At 36.8% G+C, this 11,249-nt stretch overlaps 2 protein-coding genes and 1 long non-coding RNA gene across 4 annotated transcripts; 2 read left to right on the forward strand and 1 right to left on the reverse strand.

Annotated features, from left to right (window-relative positions):
• Positions 1-812: 812 nt before the first annotated feature.
• LOC120087850 (pumilio homolog 2-like) lies at positions 813-7,143 on the forward strand. 2 transcript variants are annotated; one of them, XM_039044794.2, is made up of 10 exons: positions 1,036-2,195; positions 2,732-3,944; positions 4,059-4,263; positions 4,368-4,509; positions 4,604-4,711; positions 5,315-5,527; positions 5,612-5,722; positions 5,965-6,159; positions 6,307-6,481; positions 6,594-7,143. In XM_039044794.2, the coding sequence occupies exons 1-10, from the start codon at positions 1,590-1,592 to the stop codon at positions 6,641-6,643; spliced, it is 3,018 nt and encodes a 1,005-aa protein (XP_038900722.1). In that variant the 5' UTR covers positions 1,036-1,589; the 3' UTR covers positions 6,644-7,143. The 2 variants fall into 2 exon arrangements, with proteins under 2 accessions (XP_038900721.1, XP_038900722.1); XM_039044793.2 differs by having other exon boundaries at positions 813-2,195; positions 2,732-4,263.
• Positions 7,144-8,035: 892 nt separating this feature from the next.
• Positions 8,036-9,029, reverse strand: LOC120088501 (uncharacterized). The gene is made up of 2 exons (XM_039045850.2): positions 8,525-9,029; positions 8,036-8,425 (listed from the first exon to the last, which is right to left on the reverse strand). The coding sequence occupies exons 1-2, from the start codon at positions 8,879-8,881 to the stop codon at positions 8,264-8,266; spliced, it is 519 nt and encodes a 172-aa protein (XP_038901778.1). The 5' UTR covers positions 8,882-9,029; the 3' UTR covers positions 8,036-8,263.
• Positions 8,864-9,791, forward strand: LOC150033130 (uncharacterized). Its single transcript, XR_016523813.1, has 2 exons — positions 8,864-8,986; positions 9,182-9,791. It is a non-coding gene; the product is annotated as an uncharacterized LOC150033130 (long non-coding RNA).
• Positions 9,792-11,249: the final 1,458 nt, after the last annotated feature.

Here is an 11,249-nt window from a genome sequence, read left to right on the forward strand (position 1 = left end):
TTAGTTAATGCATTTTAGTTAGACATTTCAATTATTTAATAAAAGCGTAGCTCTTATCAAACCCACCAAATCCTATTTTTGAATTACAGGACATAATAAACTCATACATAATAAAGCATTTTTAAATTGAAGAGAGCTCAAGTTCCTTAAACCCTATTTAAATTTGTTCCAAGTCATAACATGCCTAAACCCGTATTAAAGATAAGTCGATACTTCTTTAAAAATTATTTTCAAACAATTAATTGTACAAATTAAAGCTATAAAAAATATAAAAACTTAAAAACAATACTCCCAACGTAATTTTGACAAGCTATAAAATAATTTAAATAAGAGAAAAACTTTGGTGCTGGCTAGATTGCTCCTATCTTCATGTAGTCTACCACTTACTCTATTAAAATTTGACATTGACATGTGATAATAAATTTTGGCTTTAAAAAGACATTGAAATTTCATGTAATAACAATAATTGTGGTAGCAAATATATCAAATTACAAATAGTAAGAAATGGAAGCAGAAAATAAACAAAAACAAAAATATTGGACTTTAAACCAATAAAATGAAGCCACATCATACATTCCAAATGAGATAAAAAGTTAATTTAAAAGTATTTTAAGTACAAAGACAAGGGCAGGATGAAACAGTAAAAAAAAAAAAAAAGGGAAAAAAACCGAAGTAAGAAGTGTATATTTAAGGATTTTTACCTGTACTGTTCTAAATATATACGGTACGGGTCGAATCCAATGGAACTGACGTGGCATTTGGAGATTCCTGTCTGAAACACATAAGAACTCATCTTCATCGTTTATTTATTTATTTTCTTTTTTTAATTTTAAATTTCTCTCTCAAAATTCTCATTTTTACAAATTCATTTTCCAATGTGATTATTTTTATCAGTCAGTTATCATTGCTTCGCTAGGTCAATCACCCAAATTTAAATTGTTTTTAAATATATATTTATTTTTTTCAGATATTTTTGTTTAAATATTACAAAATAAATTACATATATATATAAAATGATTTTTTTTTACCTTCACTGTATTTAATCTCACCTTCAAATGGAATAAAACCCTAAAAGGGTTCTCGTTTGTAGCAATCGCCGCCGGATTGATCTCAGCTGTCTCCGTCTTTGTTCTCTATATTTCAATCCTTCTTCTTGATCTCATTTCAGCTCCGGGAATCTAACTTTTCATTTTTGATTTTTTGTTTGTTCATCCGTGTTCTTCTCAACTTCTTACCGTTTTGTTATATTTGCTGTTGCTGCTGTCGTTATTACATGAAGATTATGTTAGAGAATTTTGTGTATCTTGAGAGAATTTAGGTTGTAGTGAAAACTTAAATGTTTTTTTGTAACATTTTTCTTTTTGGGTTTCGAATTGATGGTTAGGTTGTAAAGCTTTGGGGTTAGGGAATTGGTGGAACGAAAGGAAATTTTGGTTTTGATTAGTTTAGGATACTTTTTCAAGCTGTAAATAGTGGTTTCTTGTTGTAGGGTTTTTCATTTTTATCTCTCTCTCTCTTTTTGGATTAGTTTTTTGGTTTGAGGTTTGCTCTGAGGGCAGTGATCAGATAGGGGTGGAAGGGTTAGACCGATGTTTGGTGGAAACGAAGGATCGTTTGGTGATGAATTAGAGACGGAGATAGGTTTATTGCTTCGTGAACAGCGTCGGCAAGAGGCTGATGATCGTGAACGGGAGCTGAATTTGTATAGAAGTGGATCAGCTCCGCCGACTGTTGAAGGGTCTTTGAGTGCGGTGGGTGGTCTGTTTGGTGGGATTGCTGGTTCTGCTAATGCCTTTGCAGAGATAACTGGTTCTAAGAATGGGAATGGTTTTGTATCAGAGGAACAGCTTAGGTCTGATCCAGCTTACTTATCATACTATTACTCAAATGTGAATCTTAATCCTAGGCTTCCGCCTCCATTGATTTCGAAGGAGGATTGGAAGTCTGCGCAGAGATTGAAAGGGGCAAATTTGGGGTTGGGAGGGATTGGAGATACAAGGAGGTCGAATGTTGGGGCAGATAATGTCAACAGATCCCTGTTTTCTATGCCCCCTGGGTTTAATGCTAGGAAACAAGCAACCGAGGTTGAGTTGGACAAAGGGCGTGGCGCCACTGAGTGGGGTGGTGACGGGTTGATTGGTTTGCCTGGTTTAGGACTTGGAACCAAACAAAAGAGTCTAGCTGAAATCTTTCAGGTAAATTGCTTCCTTTTACTGGATTCAGTTTTGTAGTCAGTTTGAGCATTGGAGTATATTGTCCTGGGTTCACAAACATTGCAGTAAACTAGAAGTGTTGAGTTCATATTTTGAAATTTATAACTTGATAATATTTGGGTGTAAGTTAATGGTTTGTTCTTTTGACTTGATTTTGAGTTATTGATTTTAATCGGTTTGATCAGTCCAATTTAATTTTGTTAGTGTTATTACTGATATTGTCGCTACTCATGGTTATTTTGGCCGATTGAATTTGTTCTTGAAGTGGTTATATGCTTTTGTATAAAATTTTATCCTTGTTGGCTTTCGAAAAAGTATCAAGTTCTTTCCAACATTGTAACTCCCGCACTTGTTGTTTTATCCCATTTTGCTCGTGTTTCTTGAGTTTGGCATTATTTGTACTTTTGTTGCATGTTACTGTGATGTGAACCCGGTTCTTACAAAATAATTGAACTTTAAGAAGTCTCCACTACAGATTGGTCTTTTTCCAAGTGGTTTAGCATCTAATGTCTCTGCAGGATGACATGGGACGCACAACTCCTGTTACTGGGTTGCCATCCCGTCCAGCCAGCCGCAATGCCTTTGAGGAAAATGTTGAGACTATAGGTGCTACTGACGAGCTAGCCAATTTGCGTCATGAGTTGATGATTTCTGAAGTGATGCGATCGGGTGCAAATGGTCAGAGCTCCTCTGCTGGTCAAAGTATTGGAGCACCTTCTTCGTACACTTATGCTGCAGCCGTGGGTGCTTCATTGTCAAGAAGCAATACACCTGATCCTCAGCTTGTTGCAAGGGCTCCCAGTCCTTGTCTTACCCCTATTGGAGGCGGGAGAGTTGGAGCTGTTGAAAAAAGGAACATTGCAAGCCCAAATTCATTTAATGGAGTCTCAACTGGAATCAATGAGTCTTCAGATCTGGTATCAGCTTTATCTGGTATGAACTTGTCACCAGATGACACCATAAATGAAGAAGGCCATTTGCTATCTCAAATCAAACAAGATGGTAATAACCAACAAGGCTACACATATGGCTTGCAAGGAGGTCAGAATCATATTAAGCAACAGTCGTTTGCAAAGAAGGTCGAGTCTGGGGGTCAACCCAGATCTTCATTCTCAGACTTAAATGACAACAATGGTGGGGGACACAACTCCTCTAGAGACAGGCACACTGAACTGCAACAGCCTTCTGTTCCTACTGCGAACTCGTTCTTGAAAGGTGGTTCACATGCTTCATCTCATAACAATGGAGCTCAGTATCAGCATGTGGATGGCACAAATTTGACTTATCAGAACTTTGGCCTGAGTGGGTACTCAATTAGTCCACCTTTGGCATCTATGATGCCTGGTCAACTTGGCACTGGTAATTTACCAACATTGTTTGAAAATGTTGCCTCGGCTTCAGCTATGGGAGCCTCTGGTTTGGAGTCACGAGTTCTTGGTGGAGGTTTAGCTTCTGCAACTAACTTGACTTCTTCTGCTCCCGATTCGCACATCCTTGGTAAACTGGGAGGTCAAATGACTGGTAATGCTCTTCAGGCATCCTTTGTCGATCCCATTTATCTTCAATACTTGAGGACATCTGAATATGCAGCGCAACTAGGTGCCTTAAATGATCCTTCTCTTGATAGAAATTATCTGGGCAATTCATATATGAATCAGCTAGAACTGCAGAAGGCTTATGTGGGGGCCCTACTATCACCTCCAAAATCACAATATAGTGTCCCATTCAGTGGTAAGTCTGGTGTTTCAAATCATCATGCTTATTTTGGTAATCCAGCTTTTGGAGTTCACATGTCTTATCCTGGAAGTCCTATGGCTAGTCCTGTCCTTTCTAACTCGCCTGTAGGACCTGGTAGTCCTATCCGGCACAATGATCTTCATTTGCGCTATCCTTCGGCTACGAGGAACTTAGGTGGTGTTATGGGTCCTTGGCATCTGGACGTTGGAAATATCAACGAAAGCTTTTCATCTTCTCTACTAGAGGAGTTCAAGAGCAATAAGACAAAATGTTTTGAACTTTCTGAAATTGCCGGTCATGTGTTTGAATTCAGGTCTGTATATATATCTTGCTTGTTGAACTGATTATATGTGGTTTATCAGCACAATCCCATCCTAAAGTGTTTTTTCTCTTCTTCTGTAACTTTTTTATGAGCAGTGGGGATCAATATGGGAGCCGATTCATTCAACAAAAACTTGAAACAGCTACTGCTGATGAGAAAAATATGATTTATCAGGAAATTATGCCTCAAGCTCTTGCTCTGATGACTGATGTCTTTGGTAATTATGTGATTCAAAAGGTAATTAGTCCTTTCTGAACGATAATTGTCATTATTTTCTGGTTTTAGTACCTTGCTTTCGTTCTATTTGCTAATTACCAGAGTACATTTGCAGTTCTTTGAGCATGGACTTGCAGTACAGAGAAGAGAATTGGCCAATAAGCTTTTTGGTCATGTACTTACACTGAGTCTTCAGATGTATGGTTGTCGAGTGATCCAGAAGGTACTGCTTATCTTAAGCTGGAATGCATATTATCTTCTGAACAACATGCCTGTATTTTCTTCTCTCAACTGTTGAATCCAATATCCTTTTTAAAACAATTTCAGTCACTTTAGTGCAACATTAAGTTTTTTGCCTTGTTAAAGATTTGAAGAGTTGATTTAGCAATATTCTAATATGGTTGCAGTTAAATCAGCTAATGAAATTTAACGTTTTTGTAACGATCTATGTAAATGTTAATACTTGCAGTGAGAAACACACTTTGAGTCTGGTGTGGAGGCTTTTGGTAGTAGTCTCCCTTGTCTTAGGTTGGGTTTGGACTCTAATCCTCTTCCTCCTCTTGTACATTCTTTCTGGTGCAACGTATATGTTTCTGTGAGAGACAGAGACATGTCAGCTTGGTGATATGGTCACCAAAGAGTAGCTAAATTATCCTTTCTGAAAAGAAAATAAATGAATGGAGCCTTGATGAAGTTCAACTATTGCTTCTTCATTATCGGTTGCTATTCATAATGTGACTTACTGATGTTTGTAATACTCATTCTAATCATGTAATGAGATTGACTGATGGTTGTCACATAAATATATGTCAACTCAATTGATCAGGCAATTGAAGTAGTAGATCTGGACCAAAAGATTAAAATGGTCGGGGAGCTTGATGGACATGTCATGCGGTGTGTACGCGATCAGAATGGGAATCATGTTATACAGAAGTGTATAGAATGTGTCCCAGAATCAGCGATCCATTTTATAGTTTCAACATTTTTTGATCAAGTCGTGACACTCTCAACTCACCCATATGGGTGTCGTGTGATACAGGTTCTTTTTGAATGTTTCATTTCCTTACAGCATCAAGTTGATTTGACTGGTGAAAACTATGCTGATATGTTTTCCCTTTGACAGAGAGTTCTTGAGCACTGCAAGGATGAAACTACTCAGAGTCGAGTTATGGAGGAAATTCTAGGATCTGTTAGCATGTTGGCGCAAGATCAATATGGAAATTATGTGGTTCAGGTTCATGCTTCTAGACGAACTCTTTTGAAAGCAATGATAATTCACTTTATGCTCTGTTTACTTTTTAGTTACATGAATAATGTGCAAGCTAAACTCTTTGATTTCATCTATTGGAGTGCTTGCTCCAAGTGTGAAAAAGCTAAGATATTCTGGATGTTTTAATTTGTACGATCTTATCAGTATCTGGAGATTTTTTATTTCCCCCTTCCCTAATTACTTTGTCTGATTCTCCTCCTAAACAGCATGTATTGGAGCATGGAAAACCTCATGAGCGTTCTGCAATTATCAAGGAATTGGCTGGTAGAATAGTTCAAATGAGTCAGCAAAAGTTTGCCTCTAACGTTGTTGAGAAATGCTTAACCTTTGGCGGTCCTACAGAACGCCAGCTATTGGTGAGCGAAATGCTTGGAACTACAGATGAAAACGAGCCCCTTCAGGTTTGTTGTGCTAAACATTCATCTCTTATGCACTGTTGTGATAATCTCTCTCGCCCGCTCATGAATTTGTATGTTCAATTGAATACAAAGTGAATGTGAATTCTTACGAGTCACTACCTCATCATCTGTTATTGAATCTTATTTCAGGCAATGATGAAAGATCAGTTTGCAAACTATGTTGTCCAAAAAGTGCTTGAGACTTGTGACGACCAACAGCGCGAATTGATTCTCTCCCGAATCAAAGTTCATCTCAATGCACTGAAGAAATATACATACGGGAAGCACATTGTTGCCCGCGTAGAGAAACTCGTTGCAGCTGGAGGTATATACATTCCTTATCGTCTTTAACAAAACCTTTTACGTAACAACGCTAAACAACTCTTCTTAGACGTGTTTGAATTGTTGACAAACATTTCCATATGAATTATTTGCAGAAAGGAGAATTGCAGCTCAGTCTTCTCCACACCCTTCTTTGGTGACTTAGGAAAGAAAATGTGTACAGCTAACCGAAGCAATCGCTAGAGCGAGCGAGCGAGCTTCTTCATCTCTTTCCACTCTTTTCCCTTTTATCATCTAGAGCAGTAGCTCAACCTCAACCTCAACCTCTCTGTGAAGACAGGTATGAGCTGATTGAAAATAAAACAAGTTGTTTGTTTGTACTTTGGAAGGAAGCCTGTACATTTGTAGTTTTAAGCTGCTTTATACGTAGAAATCGATCAATTTCGCGGCACCGATGTTGAATGGCACCCGATTGCTGCGGACGAGATAAAAAAAGGGCTGCCTGCCTATACTTAGTTTTTTTTCTCCTGTAAATGACTTTAAAATGTTGAGGTAGTTTTTTTTCCTTTTTCTTTTTTCTTTTTCTATATGTTTTAGCGTGACTGTACAAAATGTTGCCATGTGAAGAAGAGCTGTTTATGTTAGATTATTGAGGCCATAGTTTTCTTCTCATGTATGCTATTTTCATCACTCTTTCCTCTTCAACTCTGTTAGTTACTCGCCATTTCTTCTCCCTGGATATTTTATTTTCATTTCCTTCATTTGCTGATTAATTAAGTTTAGACTTCAAAATTTTATAAAAACTCATGTAACAGAGAAACCCTTAAAATTTGTTCTTAATAAATTGGCCTGTTTGATTAGAGAAAAAATGTTCTCTTTTTTCTTTCGAAAAGTCATTTTTGTAAAAACCGTTTAAAATACAATTTGAAACATTTCAAAAGATATTTTAAGTTGATTATCAAACCCATCATCTTTTTCTAAAAATGATTTATTTTCAAATTAAATACTTGAAAAGTTAAACTAATCACATTCTAATCCATGTCTTTTGTAATTTCTGATTTATTTTCAAATTAAATATTTGAAAAGTTAAACTAATCACATTCTAATCCATGTCTTTTGTAATTTCTGATTTATTTTCAAATTAAATATTTGAAAAGTTAAACTAATCACATTCTAATCCATGTCTTAATATTAACTGAATTTTGAAGTCTGTTTTTCTTTTTAAGAACTAAAGCTTATCTTTGTAAAAGAAATGTAAAATTGAATTTATAACGGAATGTCACGATTTTTTTAATTAAATTAATATTCATTTTGGTTTTGCTTTGTAATCTTCTAATTTTTGAAATTACGGAGTAATGATCTTGTAGTGAGGTCGTGAGATCTTTTATATTGGCAAGATTGACAATTCTGGATTCACGGTGAAATTAATTATTCTGAAGCCAGAATTTTTAAAAGTTATATCAAGATGATTATTGTAGTGATTATGTTAAATTATGGATTATGGTTAGGAGATAATTAAAATCTAATCCAATCATTTTATAAGAGTTCTCTCAAACATAAAGACTATTTACAGGATTACGAACAAAGAAGGTATGAATTAAGGTACATCAAAAATATAATTTGCATACGAATTAATTATAGTTTAAGGTAAACAGATTAAAAAAAAAAAAAAAGGAAAAAAAATGGATGTCCAGTTGATTCATCAGAGAAAAATGACGATGCCCTAATTCAACAACGGGAAGCAAATTCATCAGAATTCATGGGAAAATTAGACAGTACCAACAATAGGATTTCCAGAATTTGCTTCTCGTATTAATCCATATCATCAATCTTCTTCTTCTTCTTCAACCTTCTGCCCGAATCCCCTCGGTCCACCTTTAGCTTTCACCTTCTTCTTTTTCCCACTCTTCTTCTTCCCCGCTTCCTCTTTCTCAAACTTCTCCTTCTCTCTCTTCTGCAAGAAATCCGTCACGGCAATGTAGATCACCTGAAACCAGAAATACACAAACAACCGATATAGAAACCCTAATTAACCGAACAGATGAAACTCAAGAGGTATTCGATCGAAATGATTTTAGTATTTTACTCCGATTGTGAGAATGGATAGACCGATGAAAGCGACGAAGAGGAGGACGGAGATTATGGTGGAAACGCCGTCGTCGGTGGTGGATACTATCTCTTGCGATTTCTCCACCAGTGCGGCGGAATCCGAGGCTAAAGTATCTTCAGAAGTGGCATGGAGCCTCCGAATTGAGATGGCTTTTTGACGATTTTGGTGGAGAGGATTCGGAATGAGAAGTGTTCGTCGGCGAGAGGGAGTGGTGGATGAAAGGAACGTCGGAGATGAGGAACAACGGAGAGTAGGAAGAAGCTTGGAAGAGTTTGGATTGGGAGAGGAGAGGAAAATTGGTAGGGATAGAAAAGTGGATGCGGTGGAGGCCATGGCTCATCTGCTTCAATTTTCTCTCTCACTGCTTCGGTGGGAAACGCATCCTGGCTGTCCACATCCACGACATCGTTTCGTCGTCATTAAAGGGTCCCAAAAGAGGTATTTCCAATTTCTACCCTTGCCAATTTCAAAGACAAATCGCAAAAATTAATATCATCCTGGTCGTAATTATGCAGTCAAAATGTTTAGTTGTAAAAATATAATAGTGTTATTGATAACGTGTAGAAATATAATTTATTATCACAAAAGTAACTTCCTTGTTAAATTTGTTTCACTAACGCATCTAATTACAAGAATTCAAGAAATTTCACAAGTGTCGCAGACCAAGTTAACGCGAGGGCATACGTCCAAATATGTCCATGCAGAAGCAATACATTGGCTTGCACTTTATCTGTCAAATCACCACTTTCAGGTATGGATATCTGACTGGCGGCGTCTGAAAAGCTCTGAAATGGCGGGCGGTTGACTAGGCCATGAAATTTAATGTGAGCCTTATCATAAGTTGCTGAAGGAAACGCCCAAATAGGGAAGCTTGCTGTTAAGAGAAACAATAAGACACATTAGAAGACTTAGAGGTTAGATAGTTAGAAGCTTTGTCGTTGCAAGAAGAAGATAGGAGGAAAAGATCCGTTGTCATCGTTGTTCAAGAAGAGTTGTTGAGGACTAAGCTCAAGAGAGAATTCTTTATCACCTCTTCACCAAGTTGGTTGTAACAAACATTTAAATCAAGCCAAAGAGGACAAGAGATTGAACTCTGCGGTTTGACTTCATTCTTTTCTTTTACTTCTCACTTTCATTTACCATCCCATTCAATTAAGTTGAGATTATTGTAAACATATTTGCTATCTTTAAATTCAATTTTACATTTGATCAATCTACTATCGTTTCTCTGTTTACATTCAAATTTGTGTGTGGCTGCTATTTTTCTGACTTGTTGCATACTTGAATTCCATGCTTTAATCATTTTGATCACTTGATTGAAGTTATTATATAGTTAAACTGTTCGAGAGAGTAGGTTAACTAAAGAACGCATTGAGTCAGAATGCATAGTAAATTTAGAGATAAAAATACTTGTATTTTTACTATTCTTCGTCACTAACGCATGCACCCTAGAGGTAGGAATATATGTGGCATTCACATTGAGAAATGTTGAACAATACGATCTAAGGAAGAAAGACTTAACGTATACACATAAATAAGTATAAAGGTTTAAGATGAAGGTTGAGCAAAATGGTCTCTCCCTCAAATGAAAATCAACATGGAGGGCTGAGCAAAAGGGTCTCTCCCTTACATGAAATTCAGTTGTAAGGTGATGGCAAAAGGGTCCATACCTAGCCTAGGTTATGGTTGGGAATTGAACAAAATGGTTCTCTCTTAGTTAAGGATCATATCGGCCATGTTTTAAAAAATGTTATGTTGTTATGTTATGCATGCATGTTTGCTTGGACAATATTTAGTTTTCAGTTTTTAGTTATCAGTTTCCAGTTTAAGCATGAGATTTATGTTTTAATTAAGTCACTCACTGGGCTAGTAGCTCACCCGTTTTTATATGTTTTCCTTTCCAGGTAGCGGTCATCTCCCCTAAGGTTAACTGCACTGCTGCTCTGCCACTTAAAGTTTAGTTGAAGGAAACTTGGGTGGTTACTCTGTAAATATTTGTACACATGTGTTGCATACTAGGGACTTGATCTGAGGGAGTACAGAATGATTTCACGGTGTGAACTAATGATAGAGACCATAGGACGTATTGACACACACCCTTCACCCACTTACTATAAACACTCTCTCCGTCCACCTTGATATTGACTCATGCAAACACCATCCGAAGGGGGATTCTCCCAGGGCACCACAAGGCCAAGCATGAATCTCACGGTATGAACATTCAGGGAGAAACGTGAGTGGAATTATAGACATATCAGATACATCTCTTCCTCCCACTGAGTATTGTATAACCTAGAGTTTAGTTTACTTAGAAAAAATACGGCTAAGGATTTTAACTAAGTGACTTTTAGGTTTGCCCAAGAGTAACTTTTACCTTGGAAAGTTAAACAACTTTTGATCATCATCCATTAAACACTTTAACGGAGTCTTTGATCAAATCTGATACCAATTGAAGTAAATCGAATCCGAGGATTTCCATGAGCAGCGGAAAGATCATTCCAAATTACAATCATATATGAACTTTACAATTACAATCTCAAACAGAAACATACAGTTATGCAACATACAAAAATTACATCTTGTTATACGACAGATCAAGGACAAGAGTAATACACTTCTGTCGACTCATTTTCAAGTTCCTTGATCACGAACGCTTAAGCACAGCAACACACGAACGCTCATCCAACACGATCGATTCATT

The sequence above is a fragment of the Benincasa hispida genome, chromosome 10 (assembly GCF_027475165.1).
Source record: "Benincasa hispida cultivar pf3 chromosome 10, pf3_genome.v1.1, whole genome shotgun sequence".
Classification (NCBI taxonomy): domain Eukaryota; kingdom Viridiplantae; phylum Streptophyta; class Magnoliopsida; order Cucurbitales; family Cucurbitaceae; genus Benincasa; species Benincasa hispida.

Excerpts from the sequence above, each read along its gene's own strand:
- LOC120088501 (XM_039045850.2), bottom strand. The coding sequence starts at position 8,881 with ATGGCCTCCACCGCATCCACTTTTCTATCCCTACCAATTTTCCTCTCC. Across the intron at positions 8,426-8,524 it reads TATCCATTCTCACAATCGGA|GTGATCTACATTGCCGTGAC; the intron begins GTAAAATACTAA and ends TTCTGGTTTCAG.
- LOC120087850 (XM_039044793.2), top strand. The coding sequence starts at position 1,590 with ATGTTTGGTGGAAACGAAGGATCGTTTGGTGATGAATTAGAGACGGAG. Across the intron at positions 4,510-4,603 it reads GTAATTATGTGATTCAAAAG|TTCTTTGAGCATGGACTTGC; the intron begins GTAATTAGTCCT and ends GTACATTTGCAG. Across the intron at positions 6,482-6,593 it reads GAAACTCGTTGCAGCTGGAG|AAAGGAGAATTGCAGCTCAG; the intron begins GTATATACATTC and ends AATTATTTGCAG.